At 38.1% G+C, this 19644-nt stretch overlaps 2 protein-coding genes across 4 annotated transcripts in view; one reads left to right on the top strand and one right to left on the bottom strand.

Moving 5' to 3' along the window:
- ano3 (anoctamin 3) overlaps positions 1-8060 on the top strand; it is a 53835-nt gene extending 45775 nt beyond the window's left edge. Inside the window, exons 21-26 of the mRNA XM_017485984.3 lie at positions 271-422; positions 1494-1646; positions 4171-4318; positions 4712-4801; positions 4900-5005; positions 5106-8060. Of these exons, the coding sequence (XP_017341473.1) occupies positions 271-422; positions 1494-1646; positions 4171-4318; positions 4712-4801; positions 4900-5005; positions 5106-5288 (832 nt within the window). The 3' untranslated portion in view covers positions 5289-8060. The remainder of the gene's footprint in view (positions 1-270; positions 423-1493; positions 1647-4170; positions 4319-4711; positions 4802-4899; positions 5006-5105) is intronic.
- slc5a12 (solute carrier family 5 member 12) lies at positions 7766-19593 on the bottom strand. Of its 3 annotated transcripts, none has more exons than XM_017485986.3 (15): positions 19437-19593; positions 14206-14271; positions 14062-14113; positions 13853-13920; positions 13571-13725; positions 12969-13109; positions 12373-12502; positions 12193-12281; positions 11880-11992; positions 11433-11500; positions 10333-10419; positions 9981-10156; positions 9121-9224; positions 8738-8862; positions 7766-8650 (listed from the first exon to the last, which is right to left on the bottom strand). In XM_017485986.3, the coding sequence occupies exons 1-15, from the start codon at positions 19446-19448 to the stop codon at positions 8483-8485; spliced, it is 1554 nt and encodes a 517-aa protein (XP_017341475.1). In that variant the 5' UTR covers positions 19449-19593; the 3' UTR covers positions 7766-8482. The 3 variants fall into 3 exon arrangements, with proteins under 3 accessions (XP_017341475.1, XP_047015841.1, XP_017341474.1); XM_047159885.2 differs by lacking the exon at positions 19437-19593 and adding an exon at positions 16969-17645 and having other exon boundaries at positions 13571-13686; XM_017485985.3 differs by lacking the exon at positions 19437-19593 and adding an exon at positions 16969-17643.
- Positions 19594-19644: the final 51 nt, after the last annotated feature.

The following is a 19644-nucleotide window of genomic DNA, read 5'->3' as shown; positions in this document are numbered from 1 at the left end:
GTTATTGATTGATATTTATATAAAACATTTATTCAATCAGGGCCTAAATATCTTGTGTGTATACATTTCTTTGTCTTCCTGTTTGTTTTCTAAGGGAGAGCAAACTTTTACACTAAAAAGTATTTTGTTTAATCAAAGGCATACAATGTACAGTATAGTAACCTGCTTTTTATCATTCATCAATTTTGAAAATTATAGTGATTAGTATTTATGTTTGAGTATTATGTGTTCATTTTTAAGGTTCAGGCATACTGTATTTTGTTACTTCAGGCTGTTACAGAACTGGTGGTCTCGGCGGAAGATGAGGCGAGTAGGAGAACAGAATAACGTGGAAAGCAAAGTACAGCTGCCTCAATGGGACAAAGACTGGAACTTACAGCCCATGAATGCCCATGGCCTAGTGGATGAGTACCTAGAGATGGGTGAGTGCTGCTGACAAAGCAGGACTTTCTGCTTTTTCTTACAAGCTGTATCCACAAATAACCTATTAACAGCTTTAGTGAAACAATAGAAATCTCCTGAACAAAACAGTGTTGTTGAATGTATAACTTTGAACACGTTGTTGGGATTACAGTGGGCCTCATTTATCAATTTTTAAGTAAAGTTGTGTGTAAATGTTTTTCTAGGCCAAACCACACTAAACATTTCTGACAGATGTGCAGAAGTTTTATTTATGCTGATTTATTGTCTACTTGTCTGTGTATGTTGATGAATGACAATCACCTGTAAAGTGAAACGCATGTGCACTTTAGTGTGCATTTAGTGATGCACACTAAACTCCATAAAAGGAAAAGCTCACAGAGAGATGAAGGCGTGAAAGGAGGGCAAAACGGAAAAAGAGAATGTTTCAGAGGCAGAAGTGGAAATTATTTTGTCTCATGGTGTGGAGCACCTGAAAAGAATCAAATCTGCAGACAAATTACAGAGAAGGTGAATTGGATTGGATATGAAAATGATATCCACACTGTATCCAGGTGATCAGTGGTCTCTCACACTGATGCATTCTTTAGCCTGTTGCACACTTCAGCCTTTTTTGCCCCAATGCACCCTCCCTAATGCCATGTTGGAAAAGCTGGAGGTCTGTGTAGTAAAAAATAAGTATTCAGGATGTCCAATGCACTTGGCACACTAGGGAGCACACAGCGCATTGCAAATAGAGACATAATAGATCAGATCAGTGCTGGCTGTAATGTGCTTTCTTTATTTATTATTGTTTTCCCCATTTTTTATATTTCTCCTAATTAATACCATTAATATGCAATGTCTGTTCACAAACTTTTACAATAAGTTTACACTAGCGGGTCTCTCTATATGTAAATTTACATTAAGAGCTCTCAAAGGATACACATTTAGTCCAAACTAACATGAACACAAAATTTCTTTTGTAAATGTTCCTACGAACCATTTACAAATACATTTGTTCATATCTAGCTTGATAAATGAGGCCCAGTGGTCAGGCAGTACTGCTATAATCACATGGCACCTCTGTGCAGTGCTCCAGTTTGGTTTCACCACCATCTTTGTGGCGGCATTTCCTCTGGCCCCTCTGCTGGCTCTGCTCAACAACATCATCGAGATCAGACTGGATGCATACAAATTTGTGACACAGTGGAGGAGACCCATGCCAGCCAGAGCGACTGATATTGGTCAGTGTTCAGCCTCTCAGTCAAGCTTTTGACTACAGCATCGGAACAGCTCAGTTTGTTTGATTTTATTGTCGTGTCTATATGCGACAATTTTATGGTTGGGAATTATTGTCACTGTGAGTTGCCATAGGCATCATTTTTTGGTATCAGATTAGGTTTCTTTTGTTGTGACGTAACATTAGTATGATGAGATGGTCATGTTGCCTGCTACATTTAATTTAATTTTCTTTAGTGACCATAAAAAAAACATAAAAACAGTAAGAATTTAGGAATATATTAATTAGTGTGATAAAATACTACACTTTCATACTTGAGTTCATTAAAACATTTCTTTCTCTAAAGAAATTTTGGCAGTAATTTATTAGATGTTTACATCAGAAGACTATATGATTATTATTATTGTTATTATTATTATTATTATTATTATTCATGACAACAGTTATGATTGCATTGTTATGATTTTGCATGCATGCATGTGTAGTCAGTGTATAATTCATTTATTCAATCTTCAGTAGCTGCTTTATCCTGGTCAGGGTCATGGCAGATACAGATCATATTTTAGTAACAGTGATCACAAGTCAGAAGAATTCACCCTAGGTGGCACATCAGTCCATTGCAGGCCACATATTCACACCTAGGGGCAATTTAGCATAACCAATCCACCTACTGGATCTGCATGTTTTTGGAGAGAGGGAGGAAACCAGAGAACGTGGAGCTATCTCACAGCTCCATGGTTCGATCCTGAGCTCAGGTTACTGTCTGTCTGGGTTTTATATGTTCTTCCTGTGTCCTTGTGGGTTTTCTCCTGATTCCTCCCTCCACCCAAAAACGTGCTAAAAGGTGGATTGACTAGTCTAAATTGCCCTTGTTTTTGTGTGTGTGTGTGTGTGTGTGTGTGTGTGTGTGTGTGTGCGTGTGTGCATGCATGGTGCCCTGTGTTGGACTGGTATTTTGTCTGGGATATATTCCCACTTCATACCAAGTGATCCACCACAACCTGACCAGAATAAATCAGTCAGTGGAGATGAATGAATGAATGAATGAATGAATGAGAACTATGCAGGTCATGTTAAAGTCTGCAACAGTTGAAAATTTGCCAGTAAATGGGAGCATGAACATACTGCCCTCCTGCACCATGACAAGGATGGTGAAGGAGGCAAAGAAAGACCCCAAAGATTATAGTTAAAGATTTTTACAGTGTTAGGGTATGAAAATCAGTTAGACCAAATGTTAAGTGCATATATACCCTTTTAGTCAATACTTTGTGCTACCTCCTTTTGCCAAGATAACAGCTCTGTGTCTTCTCCTATAATGCCTGATAAGGTTGGAGAATACATGGCAAGGGATCCGAGACCAGATCCTTCAAATTTCCAGGTCCATGCTGGTGGAGTCTCCTCTTCAGTTCACCCTACAGGTTTTCTATGGGTTTCAAGTCAGGGGACTGGGATGGTCATGGCAGGACCTTGATTTTGTGGCCAGTAACCATTTTTGTGTTGATTTTGATGTATGTTTTGGATCATTGTCCTGCTGGAAGATCCAACTACGGCCCATTTTAAGGTTTCTGGCACAGGCAGAAAAGCTCAGGCTTTCATTTAATATCTGTTGATATTTGATAAAGTCCATGATGCCATGTATCCTAACAAAATGTCCAGGTCCTCTGGCAGAAAACCAGCCCCAAAACATTAAAGAGCCACCACCATATTTAACTGTGGGCATGAGATACTTTTCCGTATGGCTACCTCTCTGTGTGCACCAAAACCACCTCTGGTGTCTATTGCCAAAAAACAGTATTTTGGTTTCATCTGAACATAGACTCCGATCCCATTTGAAGTTCCAGTAGTGTCTGGCAAACTGAAGACAATGGAGTTTGTTTTTGGATGAGAGTAGAGGCTTTTTTTTTAACCCTTCCAAACAACTTGTGGTGGTGTAGGTGACTTCGGATTGTAATTTTGGAGACTTTCTGACCCCAAGACACAACTAACTTCAGCAATTCTCCAGCTGTGATCCCTGTAGATTTTTTGGCCACTCGAACCATCCTCTTCACAGTGCACTGAGACAATATAGACACACGTCCAATTCCAGGTTGATTCATAACATTTCCTGGAACTTCTTAATTATTACTCTGATTGTGGAAATTGGCATTTTCAATGCTTGTGCTATTTTCTTATAGCCACTTCCCATTTTGTGAAGCTCAACAACCTTTTGCTGCACATCACAGCTGTATTCTTGGGTCTTACCCATTATTATGAATGAAAATATGTTTTTTCTCACATGAATTCATAGGTGTGCCAATACTAGTTGTACACCTATATTTAACAAAGTATATATGTGTGTGTAAATATATATATATATATATATATATATATATATATATATATGTTTAAGCTCATTATCACTCAGTGCATTCATAATATACACAAATATTTTCTAAATTTTACGTTAAAAGTTTTGAAATCTTTGCTCAGTTTTATGCTTTTTGTTACATTTAGTCATATAATTTGACTACTCTTTCCTCTCTGCTCAGGAATCTGGCATGGTATCCTAGAGGGCATTGGTGTGGTGGCTGTCATTACAAATGCATTTGTCATTGCCATCACATCTGACTACATTCCTCGGTTTGTCTATGCCTTTAAATATGGGCCCTGCGTGGACAAAGGCTACCACCATGACCAGTAAGAATATGCCTTTAGTCTGTTTTTGCACATAGCATATGTTGTAAGTGGGGGTATGGTGACATTTCCAAATTGTCCGTAATGTGTGTGTGCGTGATTGTGCCCTGAGATGGGTTGGCAACCTGTTCCTGGTATAGGCTCCAGGCTCCCCTGTGACCCTGTGTAGGATAACCGGTACAGAAAATGGATGGATGGATGGATATTTTCTAAGTATAGATCACTAGTGAAGTAAAGAAAAGATTTTTGAATGATTAAACTGGGACTATTCTTGAAAATAAGATAGTGTGAGGACAGTTCAGCATTGTCATACTCATTCAGAGTTTAAGCATGGTCTTCTGAAATTGTACAAACTATAATTATTGTGTGTGTGTGTGTGTGTGTGTGTGTCTGCAGATGCCTGAGAGGATATATGAACAGTAGTCTGTCTGTATTTGACATGGGAGAGCCAAAGAACGGAAGTCAGTATGAAACACGACACTGCAGGTACAAATATAAGTGCCGTTTATATGCATGAAAGACTGGTATAAATCTATTTGTATAGCTGGAGGTAAATGCCCTGGGCTTTCTGTTCATCTCTGTAGGTATCGAGACTACAGAGCTCCACCATGGAGCTCAAAGCCCTATGAGTTCACCCTGCAGTTCTGGCATGTGCTCGCCGCCAGACTGGCCTTCATCATCGTATTTGAAGTGGGTCAAATACAAATGAAAAACAGTATTTGAAAAACTTTGTATTTCAAATATATGCCCGTGTCTATATGTGATCATGTTCTGTTCTTGCTGTCCTCAGCACCTGGTGTTTGGCATTAAGACCTTCATTGCTCATTTGATCCCAGACATGCCTAAAGACCTGTGTGAACGCATGCGCAGGGAGAAGTACCTCATGCAGGAGATGATGTATGAAGCAGAGTTGGAGCACCTGCAGAAGGAGAGGAAGAAAAATGGCAAGCGTTATCACCATGAGTGGCCTTAGCTGTGCCTAACAGATGGACATATCAAATGCACATCCATGCACACACCAATGAATAAATGCTAGAGCACATAGGAATACAGGCACAGTGGAGGACCGTGCAGGAACTGCAAAATATTTGCATTTACTCATGCATGCATGTCCATGCCACAGCTTTGGATGGCTAAGCTTTACTCAACAAGTCCTCAACACATGCTACCCACTTTGATTGCTTTTTTTTCTTTGCTGGTGAATCAGATAGTGAGGCTCAAGCTCTTTGAAGAACATTTGCTCTTGAGTGGACAGTCCTGCTCCACACCAAAGAGCTCCTTCCTTGACTCTTGCCTAAGGCCTTCCCATCATCTTCTGGCTGAACATCAGAATCCTGGATGAGATTTTGCTTTTATCCTCTCTTATACCACTCCTGCTGTATTTTGCCTCTGCCAGCTTTGCTCAATTCTGAACCGTCTTTTGTTTGTTTGTATGTTTTTCAAAAGGGAACAGGATGCAATTGTATTGTTTACTATGCAGAAGAAGGGCTTTGGAGTTTGTCCTCAATCTACACACCTTCGTCACTCTCCATAGCTCCTTCCTCTCTCGCTATTTTTCTCGTTTTCTCTGGCAGCTAATAAACCGCTATCAACTACACTCTATCTAAGTATCTCTCTTTCAGTGAAGTGCAGTTTGGCCTTTGCTTTCATGCTTGGTGTTTGTAATATCAAGGACTTGCTTTATCCTGTTCGCTGCGCATCACAATTTCGTAAATTTCTCTTCATAGAAAAATGACTTTTCAGGTAATGTGGATGCCACGTTATGCAAAAGTACAGCAAATTGATATAAACATTATGTACCATTCTAACTTAGCATGCAGATTGAACATTCTAAATCCAAAAAATGTTTTGTGTTACTTTTATCTTCCAGTGTTTTGTAGATTTATTTGAAATGACTTGTTATTTACTTGTATTGCGGTAGGATGTGTGTTGACTGGGACTGTGTTTTGCTGTGAGCTGAATGGAGATTCAGAATGTCTTTGTTCAAGGTGTGGTTTGTATGCCTACAATGGTACATGATGCATTCATCTACAGCATGTGTATCTCCACAGGCCTGGTCCTTCATAAAATGGGGTAGATTACAGGATTTTTAAAATAGGTTTTAGTCATGATTGTAAGATAAGAACAAGCTTCAGTCACTCACAGCATCTGTATAGAAAGTATAGGCAGATGTAGGACAGAAGGTAATATGTTTAAAACTAGGAGTGAGTAGCATTTGGTGAAACTTTACATAAACACGACAGTTTGGAAAAGCCTTCTTTTTTTTATTTCATCCCAGTTATTGGATAGTAAGAACATCCCCAGGTATGTGTTGTTGTGTGTGTTTATCCATTTATCCAAGGCTAGTCATTTCAAATACTATCATCAATATTATCAATACTATCATCTGTCTCAGCTACCTGTACTCATTAGTCTCAGTAGTATATCCATTGCTATGTAGCCGACTGAATACAAGGGTTAATTACTTTTCTCCTCTCTGCTCTGCTTACAGTACACAGTAGCTCTATGTGTATGCCTGTATGTAACTGAGAGAAAGCAAGAAGGTGTGTCTTATAATGAATGCTGCTGTCACATATCTCACTCTTTATTTTGCCAGTCCCCAAAGTGATGTATCTGTTCTCATCAGGCCCCTGTACGTCTCTGCAGGTGAAACCAAATTGATATCATTTTTACCTCCCTTATAATTAAATCTTTAATCTGCATTCTGAAGTATATAACTTTGCACTTTTGCATGGACATACTGTATAAGACATAATCATACACCACTCAGAAGAAAGGAGCACTTTAAAAGCATGGATCATTTCCCTGTACCTCAGCAAACAGAACAAGACAGTAAGATGACAAAGTCTCTGCAGTGAAAGCTAAAGTAAGGCAATTATATGCTGTATTTTATTGTCGTTTATTTATTTATTTATTTATGATTGGTTGATTAGAGACGGCAGTCATACACTGAAATAGAGTGTAGAGATCTGCCGATTTCAGGTGACAAACTGTTTCTGGTACCTTTGCCCAAAATGCAGCGTGTGATTTGTAACATGCCATTCTTTCACCATGATGTATGTGGTAATCTATGCATGATCTCAGCCATGACGGCTGCAACTGTCTGGTGTTCTATTGAAAAACACGTGTGTGTTCTGGTGCCCTTTTACTGTGGAGTCTGCATGGAGTGCATTGCTTAGTCCAAGATTATCTGATCTGTGATCAGTTTGTTGTATTAGTGCACTACTGTCAATCATGTTCACTCTCAGTTCGACCATCTTGCACTGGAATTGGCGTAATCCTCTGAGAAATTATTTCCTAGAAGCCTGGTAATGAATTATCTCAGTACTCTAACAAAGGTTATTTGTTGATGAAACAATATTATCTATGATTGGATACACCTGACACACACACACTTAACAAAAAAGAGTTTTTGAGACAGTAAGTAAAGCATACAATATACCTTGAAGGTCCATATTTAAAATAGATTTATTTAATTAGGAACAAGAGCACTTGTTATTGTGACACAAACTTCAGTCGAATAAACAAAACTGGAGTGTCATTTATTTTCAAATCAGGTATTCTATAAAAAGCAATGGCTATGACATGACATTTTACATTGCTTACATTGCAAAATAATACTGATTGTAGTTATGAAAGAGTGTAATATCCTTTATGCATTAGTGAGATATGCACAATTGCAGTGACTCATGACGGGTAATATGTTAAACAGGCAATATTTGCTCACTCAATGAGTTAAAAGGATTAGATATATAATCACCTGCTGACCTCTCACCCTACCATATGAGCTGGTGATGTACCATGAGCCCAGTATGTACCATGCAGACTGTTTCAGTACAATAGCACATTCAGTGCATTCTGATTTGTACTTGATTAATATGATGACATAAACAATATCAACAGCGTGCTTTGTTTACACCATCCCTGTTTACATGTAAAAAAAAAAAAAGAAGAAGAATAAAGAAACAAAAAAAAGAAAAAAATGTACAAAACATCTGTAGAATAAATTTGGATATCACTTTTTTCTGTAATAAATCATTGACTGTATCTTTTAACTGGCATGGTTGGTGTTTTTTGATTGTTTGTTTATTTGTTTGTTTGTTCCCTGTATGGAATGGCATGTGTCATGTTTTGTAGTTTAAGTAATGTAAAGTATTTTTTTCAAGCTTATAGCTGTTTTGACATTACATGGCCAGCTCTTTCTGGGACAAAAGCTGCATTAATGTAAGCCTCATCCTGCATCCTATTACTCAGATTGCTTCCATTTATCTCACTTTTAATGTCCTGATCTGGCTGATTCTCCCACGCTGTTCCAAAATCCACACCATCCAATTCCTGGAAAAAAGAAAAGCAGTGAAAGAGTCAATTCTTCAAAGTGTGCGCACTCTATTTTCTGTAATCAGTGGACATCAGGTGTCTCACCACTTTGTCCTCTGCATGATGGACGCCACACCAGCACATGGTCCTGCATTTCTCTGAGAAAAAGCAGAACAGGTCACACACCGGCCGAATCAGTCCAGGCTTCACCTCCTGTGGCTTATTGGGGCCTGCAAACAGACAACAGGCACTTCCAGTGAATAATGCTAAAACATCTGATGCAGATGCAATGTATAGCAAAAGCTCTTTTTTTTCCCTCTTGACTCTCAAGTATTGTGTGCTTCACTTGACTGTTCTGAAATATACACAGTCTCAAACGGCTTTGTGTGCAAATGGGTATAACAGATAACTATGTAAAATTGCCATGTGACTCTCAGGGAAAGGCTAAGGTGAAATGCTTATGTGTGCTAGCAACCATCCCATCTCACCTGTTATCAGAGTGATGAGCAGGCCTCCTATAACTGTGGCCAGAAAACCCACTGCACTATAATACAGATAGGACATGGAGTACCAGGACTCAGCCAGCACAGATCTGCACATGGGACAGCAGAGATTCATTTTACATTCAGTATTCATTACTGATAATAATACTGATTCTTGTAATGACTTTAGTCTTTGACTAGCATGTTTTTTTTCCCCCTTCATAGCATATTTTAAAACATTTTTTTCCCAACCTAATTATGCAGTGCACTGGGGGTTTGTGTATGATTACTAGATATAATAATTCTCACATGTTTCCCTGTACATTTTCTCTAAATTCAAATATAACATATATCCAAGGGCAATAGGCATTTGAAATAAGTGACTATATAATGCAAATTAAAAATGAACAGTTACGATACAACAGACACGAGAGACCTTTTTATCAAAACTTTCCAACACTGACGCAATAGAATAAAAAGTAATTCCAGTTACTTAACAATCCGAATATTTCTCCAAGATCTTGTAGTATCTAATCAGGCAAAAACTATAGTCATAATGCATAACCACAAATTCTTTCCACTAGGAAAATAGACCCAACTCTGAAACAATTAATTATACAAAACCCTGTGTGAATTTACTTCAATCCAATTCAATACCTTTGGCTAAAGAATTCATGAGAGCAGTTTAAGTAAATGGATTTTCTGTTTTCTCAGTACAGGGAAACATCAAACTTCTTGACAGAGAGTAGTAGAGAAATGTCGGAGTATTCCTGTAATAGGTTTTGATTAGCATATTCATCAGTTTACTGCTCTTGCCTTGTAGGCTTGTTGTAGTAGTAGAATATTATAAGCATTATGTACTATACCCTGTATCTGAGCTGGCTGTCTGAGTGACAGCCGTAACTGTGATGTTCAACAGGTAACAGCTCTCTGTGCTCAGAGGCAAGGGGCGAGTGCTGTTGTGGGAAGCAGGGTGGATGAAGGCTCCCAGTCCCACCCAAAAGGACAAAGAAATGCCCAGTATCAGACCTCCTATAGCCCCCTGAGGACAGATCACACAACATAGCATTGTACAATGAGCTACTGATGCTCTGCAATTACCCTGTGCATCTTTAAAAAGCTTTGCTTAATGGTCGGTAAAATGTCATACCTTTTTCTCAACCTTAAAACATTTAATAGGTTGTATGTGCTGTGTGTTGATTAGGGATTTGGACTGACCATAGTATTAGTGAAAGGGAATAAAATTCCTAAAGAGAAGAGACCAAGCGTCGGCCCTCCACACATGCCATGGATACTGAGAGCAGCCTAGAGCAGAGAAAAACAGATGATACTCTGATTAAATAAATAAATGAACAAAAATAATGTTTTCATGTGGTTTGCATCTGGACTGTATCCTGAAAACATTTTAACTACATGCATGTAATATTGTATTTAAGAGTATGTTCAGTTAGCTAGTTTAACACTCAACAATTAGAAGAAGGGTACTAAATGGTACCTTTCCTTGTTGCAGGCAGCTTGCTAAACTTTTGGACCTTGAGTGTGTATCTTTTACCTTGTAAAGATTTATCCAAACTAATTATGGTCCATTTACAGTATGTATGTCAAATAATTTTTAAAGAGGTACTATATCTATGTTTCCAGGTAAAAGATACATATTAAAGGTACAAAAGGTACCTTTACCAGTGACAAGGAAAGCTATGGTGTAGTATTGTACTATTTTTTCTGTGTGAACATATCCATCACATCAGCGCTGTCTGTAAACACAAACTCAATTTCCCAGAATACTCTGCCACATAATGACCCACAAGACCACCTGATCTGTCACATGACAGTTATAGCATTCTCATGTCCCCACCCCCCACTTCTAATCACACAAACCTGTTCTCAATCACTGTTTCACTACAAATGCTCGCCACAAACCATTCATTCATTGTAAATTATCATTCCTGGCTAATCACTAGTGATGTTTATAATCCTTAAGTATTAAGAGAACAATGCAATTTAATTTTCTTTAATGAAAATTTGGTATTCAGGGTGTATGTGCATTATGGCATATTGTAGTGGAAGGGGATTTTAATTGCTAAATGTGGCATGTCTCTGATTACCTGAATTGGTTTGTGTGATCAGAATTTTTTTTTTTTTTTTTCACATTTACACCTGCATCTTTATCTAAACAATCCCAATCTGCAACCCTGATAAACAAGATGCATGAAATGACCAAATGTCAATGGAGTTGATACAACCAATGGAGTTTTTTGCTTAGTAAAACCTAAAATAAAGGTAAAAGGGAAGTACAATATGTAAAGCTGCCTTTTCACCTGCAAAACTGCTCCCATGTTTGATGCTGCTACTGCCATGCTTGTACAGATCACTCCAAACATCACACCTGTAGGAGGGAACGCAATGACTGTCATTGCGAGGTAAGCCTCCTGACCTCTCCCTGGTATGACTTGGGGACATGAACAATATTTCTCATCCAGCATATAGATATATTTCACCTTCCTATTATAAATCTGCTTCATGTCCCTCTGGAACAATACACAGACTCTTCATCACTGAGGTCATATGATCAGTCCTATATTTTGTATTGCTTTTCCAGGAAAGTGTTTTACAGCTGTAAACCATGTAATTCACACAGCAGATGAAAATAACAAGGTGCTCTACTCTAAACTATTTTATGATCTATAGGTATCACCACAAACAACTATCAGCTGAAGCAGGAAGGAAAATGTAAATATGATTTTAAAAATCATTGTTGTACTTACACAGGCCTTTGCTGATCCACATAGCTGCTCTGTTGGAGAGGTTTCTGAAACACTGGCTCACAAAGTCCTCATACGTCACTGTAGCCAGAGCGTTGATGCTGGCAGCCACTGTGCTGAAACCGACAAACAGCAGGAACTCATTTCTCGTTTCAGGATTATGAATGCTGTGCAATTTGATGTCTAAGTTAAAACAGAGATCAGACATCATATGCCATAGATCTTTGCTTAATCAGGAAAGAGCTAAATGTAAGATACATATAACTCTTTCTCATAGCATTTAATATGAAAAATGTTAGGCCAGCAGTTAATTTACCTGAGAGTGCCACTGAAAGCACAAGCCACATACAGCCCAGGCAGACCTGGAAAGTTGCCCAATACCTCCAGTACAAAGTATGGCATGAGCTGTAAAGATTATCACAGTTATGCAAACAACTGCTACTATTAGGCATAATTTTAGTCTAGCTCATGCATAAAAGAAACATAACAGTGTCACCTGGTCAGGAGCTGACACAAAGCCAGCTGTCCAGGGGTCACAATGGGAGTAGAACGTGTACATGATGAGTCCTGAGACCACACCACAGAACAAAATCAACAAGAGACCCAGCAGATTCAGATACAGAGCACTGACAGGGATAGAGAGAGAGAGAAAGAAAAGAATTCACTGTCATTTGTCAAACACTGACTGGTATACTTTTTTTATTTATTTTTTTTTTTATTTAAATTCGTACCCAATATTTTCCCTAATTTAGTCTTGGTCAATTCCCACCCACCAGTCAGCTCTTCCCTTTAATACAACAGCTACCAAAAGGTGGGGATCAAGTGCTTCATGTGAAGTCATATGAAGCCAGCCAAACACACTCAGAGGAAACCGCACCCACTTCTGCATGCAAGGGCTGACAGATACCCACTATTGGTTAGTGCTGCTATGATTGATAGGGGAATGAGAGTGATGGCCAATTGTGTTCTCCACGACTCCTAATCGCAGATGGCTGTGGGAGCATTGAGATTTGAACTCAAGATCTCCAAAAGCTTTTCTGTTGTGCCGCTTGGTATCCAGTACTTTAATGATTCCACTATAGAGGAACTGACCAGCGAGCATGGGTCTCTGTCTTACAGGAAATACACCTCTGGATGGTGGACTGGTTTACACCATAGATGCCCAGCCATGTGAACATGCCCCCAACGGAGACTGTCCAGAACGTGTGACGTCTCAGAGGACTGAGGTCAAAGCTAGAAAATAATAGTACACACATTAGGGTTGACAAGTACATTTAAAAAGAGATTTGAATATGAAGTACTTAAAAGTTTGAATTTTTAAAGCCTTTGATTATTCATGAGCTCATAATTTTAAAATGTATATAGTAGTGATAGAGCTACACTGCATTGCCAGTGTAGCATAAACCACATTAAATGTGAACACTCTTTAGCAAAAATTTTTTTTACATTTTTATCTTAAACTGCAATTTTACCATTAATATTTTTAAAAAATTAAGACAGTGAACAATTGAATAGTATTTGAACAGTGAAATTTGTGCCAATAGTATTAACACAGCTTATTGTGTAGACATAGTAATGTCATCTGGTTAATTTCCATCAGTTAAATTGTTGTATTAAAATATAAATCATACAGAAATGTTAGAGAGATAGGTGCTGTTGAAGACATTCTCAATACATGGTTAGGTGATACATACTCAAACACGTTTAGTCTCTGTCCAGCCTGTGCTGTCTCCCATACTACACTCATTCCTCCACTTTTATGCGTGCCCTGTACCAGCACAGTGAGAAATCCAGCCACCATCACCACCATCTGGAAGGCATCGGACCAAACTACAGCCTTTAGTCCTCCCTGAACCATACACAGACACCAAACACAGATGTGATCTGTTGGTTTTAAAGTTTTTCCAAGCAGTAACGTGGGTGCTTTCTTTAAAAAACCCTAATAAATTGGGTACCTACCAGCTCCACCTACTCACCAGTGTACAATAGAAGGTGCAGACAATTCCAGTAGCAAATATGGATCCCCAGAGATTAAACCCTGTCACTATGGGTAGTGTGTTTGGAAATATCAATAGAAGGTTGATTGAGTTAACAATTATGGTATTTTGCAAAAGGAAGATGACTATAAATGTAATTTTATTGCATAAATCTATCATTTGTGCTGTAAGTTCTACATCAACTTTACCTTGATTAAGAGCTAGAGCTGGAGCATACACCACTACCCCTGTGTACAAAATCTGTAAGGTGAAAAAAAACAATGCTTTCAAGTCTAGCCTTGAAATGAAATAAATAATTGTTACTCCATATAAGCAAACAGCTTCCTGCTCACCGTTTGCACTGTGTAAATGACAGTAGTAGCTCTACGGACCACCTTAGAGAAGCGTAGCTCGAGATACTGTGAGGATGAAAGCAGAAATCATGCTTTATATATATATATATATATATATATATATATATATATATATATATATATATATATAGTTATATAGTGCTGTGACCATCTGTTTTTGTGTAATGTATTGTGTAATGTTATATATTGAAGCAAAATAGTTATCCAATACCAACTGGGCCTGTGTGAAAATCTTTTTGCTCCCGTTGTTACTATGTAGTTACTAAATCTATGAAACTGCATTCATAATGGGTTTCAGCTGGACTAGACACAACCAGGCCTGATTACTGCAAACCCTGTTCAATCAAATCAACACTTTAATAGAACTTTTTCAACAACATGAAGTTGGTTAAAAGTTCTTACCCAAAAAGAAAGTCCAGAAATGATGAGGAAGAAGGTGATTGAAATACATTCTGGGAAGTGTTACAAAGCTATTTCAATGGCTCTGGGACTCCAAAGTACCACAGTGAGAGCCATTATCTCCAAATGGAAAAACTCTGCACAGTAGTGAACCTTCCCAGAAGTGGCCAAACTTCCAAAATTCCTCCAAGAGCACAGTAACTACTAATCCAGCAAGTCACAAAAGAGCCAAGGACAACATCAAAGGACCTACAGGCCTCTCTTGCATCAGTAAAGGTCACTGTCCATGACTCCACTATCAGAAAGACACTGGGCAAAAATGTCACCAATGGAAGAGTGGCGATGTGAAAACCATTGCTTTTTGGGAGAATGTTCTGTGGATTGATGAGTCGAAAGTTGAACTGTTTGGAAGACAGGGGTCCCATTACATCTGACACTGAATTCCACAAAAAGATCATCATACCTATGGTCAAGCATGGTGGTGGAAGTCTGATGGTGTGGGGATGCTTTGCTGCTTCAGGGCCTGGGCAACTTGCAATAATTGAGGGAAACATGAATTCTGCTCTCTACCAGAAAATCCTAAAGGAGAATGTCTGGTCTTCAGTCCGTAAGTTGAATCTCAAGCGTAACTGTATTATGCAGCAAGACAATGATCCAAAGCATAGGAGTAAATCCACTTCTGAATCGCTCAAAAAAAAAACAGCTAAATTAAAGTTTTGGATTATCCCACATTCTAAAAAACACTGGGTTAAAAACAAACCAAACTGGGTTATTTTTAGCCCAACAGCTGGGTAAATAGAGGACAGAACACATTTTGGGCTAAACTAACCGCTCAAGTTGGGTTGTTAATTTTAACCCAACTTAATGGGTTGTTTTTTAACCCAAAGTTTGGTTTCATTTTTACAAAAACACTGGGCTAATTTTATTTCATAAATGACTTTTAAATACATAATATTATTTAAATAACTAATATTTTAAGTGATGTTATTAAATATTAAATATACTTATTTTGCCCTTTGAAAATGTCAACTATACCACATTATAAACAAATATATCAACATGGCATCTCATTTATTTATACACAAGAATGTGTTCAGAAATGTATTGCTAGAGCTTCTAAAGTAGTTTTATATATATATATATATATATATATATATATATATATATATATATATATATATATATATATATATATATACACTTTTAAGTAAATGACTCAAATATCTCATATATTTAAGAAGAAAACGTCAGATTTTGATCAAGTGAGATGTTTAAAACGTCCAAAAAACCAAGTAACCAACTTACGATTCAGTGAGTGTTACACATAAGCAAGCCAAAGCTAATGAAGATAGCGGTGCATTTAATGTCATGTAAATTGGACTGTTATTGCACATGTTTGCATTTTCTAATGTACAGTAATGGTTTTATGGATAAATATATTGATAGAAACCTTGTTTCTCCAAATAAATTTAACAGTCTGTCTGTGTGAAAACCATCTGAGGCGAATTCAAACAGTCCAGGCTGAGTTGATTTGACCCAAGGAGCTGGGCTGAGGCGTCATGGTTGGGGAGGAGTGCATTGATTCAACTGTCAGTGAAAATGACTCAGCCACTAACCCAGCTGTTGGGTACACAAAACTACCCAAAAACTACCCAAGACTGAGCAAATAACCCAATTAAATGACAAAATGTTCAACCCAGTGTTTGGGTTGAAAAAAATAACTCAGCATTTTTTAGAGTGTAGTCAAATTCCTGACGTGAACCAATTGAGATGTTGTTGCAGGATCTTAAATGGGCAGTTCAGGCCCAAAAAATCCTCCAATGTGGCTAAACTAAAGCAGTTCTTCAAAGGAGAGTGGGCCAAAATTCCACCACAGCGCTATGAAAGACTGATCTCCAGTTATGGGAAGCGTTTTGTTGCAGTTATTGCTGCCAAAGGTGGCACAACCAGATTTTAAGGGGGGCAATTAGTTTTTCACATGGGTGTTGGATAACTTTTTTCGCTTCAATTAAAAATAAAAACTGTATTGTGTGTTTACTCGGGTTTGTTTTATGATGTATTTCATTGGAGGATCTAAAACTATTTAATATTAGGTATACACAAAAACAGAAGAAATCAGGTAATACACACACATATAATATAGACAACACATTGAGTGAAAAGTAGAATCTTTTAAATATTTACATGAATTTAAGAGTTTCTTAGGATTTGGTATGTCCCCTTTTTGCTTTAATTACAGTGTACACTCGAGCTGGCATGGACTCCATAGATCTTTGTCTTGAGCATGAAGACAACACTATTCAGTACCTGCATGGTGCATCTTAGGATATTTCGTAGTTGTACCTCATATGTGCTGGTGATGCCTGACCGGTAGAACACAGGAAGATAGAGCTCTGCTGTCAAGATCACCATCAATGTGTAGGCAATGGCAAAGATAATAAATGTAGCCCCAAAGCGGTATACTTCTGAGGGAGTTCCAATAACAGTCACTGCTGACATGAAGCTGGCTGTGAGAGAGAGTGCCACTGGACCACAGGTCAGCTGCCGTCCGCCAACCAAGAATTCATTCGATGACACCTTTTTCCTCTCCTTTATGGCAAAGAAGACTCCAATACCAGAAGATACCAAAAACAGGCAAGCAAAAACCACATAGTCCCATACTTGGAACATTGCCACAGCACTGTTTGGAAGTTCCATTGGAAATTAGTGATAATATACACTATTAAATGATTATAACAAGATTAGAAAATGTGTTCTGTCCGTATGCCCAGAAGCCTCGCACTTTGGTTGTGATTAGTACACTATGATATGTGAATGATTTGAAGGATGTTTCTAGACGGCAAAAAAACTGCTGAGAGCAGGTATCAAAGTGCGGATGGCATGAAGAAATACATTAACCATTACCTTGTTTTCTTTTTTCCTGAGGTGTTAGTACTAATGTCTTTTCAAGTCAAATTAATCTACTTTGAAACAAATTAAAACAATGCTCTGCTTGTAGCCATGGTGTCACTACAGAGGAGCTAACTTGAATCAGGGGTTAAATAATTTGTTATGTCAGTGGAGCATATGGTTTATTGTTATCACTTTCCATTTAATCGGTAATGTTTCTTAGTAACTTTTTGTTAATGTTTTCACAGAATCCACTTTACAACTTGTTGTTTATTCTGGCACTAAAATGGCTAAGTATGAGTTTATACAGTGCATACCAATGTATACAAATTATACAGAGAACTGACAATTAAATCACTTGAAGAAGAATCTGCAAACAATTTACTCTGTCTTAAATAAGCGACTCAATATTATTTCACCTCCTTTTTCCAAGGAAGGTCAAGAAGGAAAGATTTTTTCTTGTTGAATTCATGTTTTCTTTCTCTGAATGGCTCAAATGGATCAATTTGCCATATGAGCTATTGGTTCATATGGCAAAATGGGTCTACACAGCTAATGAAATGCTAATTTCCATTAGAATTAATTTCTTATGCTTGATGGAAGTAGCAATACCTCATCTTGCATTTCACATCATTGAACATTTTATTCCAACTCTTTAAAGGCACTCTGCTTCATTTTAATTAATTCACCTCAGTTAACACCAGAGGCTGTTTTAATTGGAACCTAATGGATTTTTCCCCAATGGTTAGCATTTTACATTATAGTAGCAATCTACCTAACTTTAGCAATCTATCTCTTTAACGGTTGTTAATGAGATAGCTTGTTCAGTTTTCTACTGTAATTTAACAATCTACCTCATCTAACATTTGCTTTACTTTGGGGGTTGGGCAAAGGGTTATGGTAAAGTGGGATGTTTTGATGCTGTCCCAGTCTATCACATGATCACTCCAGTTTGTTGACTGTGGAGTGGTGGGATGCTTTATGACCCAGTGTCCCAAGGTACCTTCATGCCTTTGTTACCTTCTGGCACTCCCATTTAGTTATGCTGTCATAGTTAAACATGTTCTCTCTCTCTCTCTCTCTCTCTCTCTCTCTCTCTCTCTCTCTCTCTCTCATTATACATGTACTCCTACTGCCTAATGGGATGCCAGAAGCTGCTCCTGACTCCCCCTGCCCTCCAGACCTGCCTGATACATCCTGGTGCTTTATGTTTGCTTGGAGATATCTGCACTTGTGAATCACTTTCTGCTGCTGAAGATGGCCCCACATGGATAACCGAAAGTACCACATGGATAGTTTGGCATGGATGGTCTCATATGAACACCCTAAAGATTGCACTTAACAAAAACAGTTTATACCTAAGACCCACCTGTACTTCAGTGGATAATTTCACCTGAAACCTGTACCTAAAACACCTACAGTAATCATAAAGTCCCTGATGCTCACACTGAACATCCTTTTGAAACTAGTACTCTTTGACTAAATAGTATATCAATGTGAATTGGTGAATGTCAATAGTATATCAATGTGAATGACTAATGACTTATAATTCCACAAAGGGTTCCATTTTGAGTCTGATTTCTCTGACAGTCATTACAGGGACATTGTCCTTGTCACTGTCACCTCTGACCTGCTCCTTAGGAAACAGAATCTACATCCAGATTTCTACGACGCTGCTTTGTGACAATGTCTGTTTTTAAAAGCATTCTACAGATCAAACTGAACTGAAATTAGCTGGTCACACAAAACTAGATTTATTCAGTAGAGTTATCTAACACAGTTTATTTAATCGTTCAGTTAGTGAGTTCGTCACTGGATGTTACGCAATTAAGGTCGCACTTACAATAACTTAGGACACTAAAGAGACCTTGCTACAGGCTCTGAAATACACCAGAAGAAAGATGTCTAGGGTTCCTGCTCACCTCCGTGAACATGCCATAGTCCTGCTGCAGGGAGGCATGAGGACTGCAGATGTGTCCAGAGCAATAAACTGCAGTGTCTGTAATCTAAGACAGTGCTACAGGGAGACAGGAAGAACAGTTAATTGTCCTTGCAGTGAAAAATTACATGTAACCATGTGTCGTCGTCTCTCCCCCCCGTCAAATGTTTGTGAAACGTGTTATATGAGAG

This window comes from Ictalurus punctatus, chromosome 14 (assembly GCF_001660625.3).
Source record: "Ictalurus punctatus breed USDA103 chromosome 14, Coco_2.0, whole genome shotgun sequence".
NCBI classification, from domain to species: Eukaryota; Metazoa; Chordata; class Actinopteri; order Siluriformes; family Ictaluridae; genus Ictalurus; species Ictalurus punctatus.
The sequence above is the reverse complement of the archived record's forward strand: the minus strand, read 5'-3'. Positions and strand labels throughout refer to the sequence as shown.

What these genes read in the sequence shown, in the direction of transcription:
- slc5a12 (XM_017485985.3), bottom strand. Translation starts at nt 17,322, where the DNA reads ATGGAACTTCCAAACAGTGCTGTGGCAATGTTCCAAGTATGGGACTAT. An exon ending in GCACCTTCTATTGTACACTG is followed by an intron (nt 13,726 to 13,852) that starts GTGAGTAGGTGG and finishes TGTATGGTTCAG; the next exon opens with GGAGGACTAAAGGCTGTAGT. An exon ending in ACAGCCAGCTCAGATACAGG is followed by an intron (nt 9,225 to 9,980) that starts GTATAGTACATA and finishes TCCCATGTGCAG; the next exon opens with ATCTGTGCTGGCTGAGTCCT.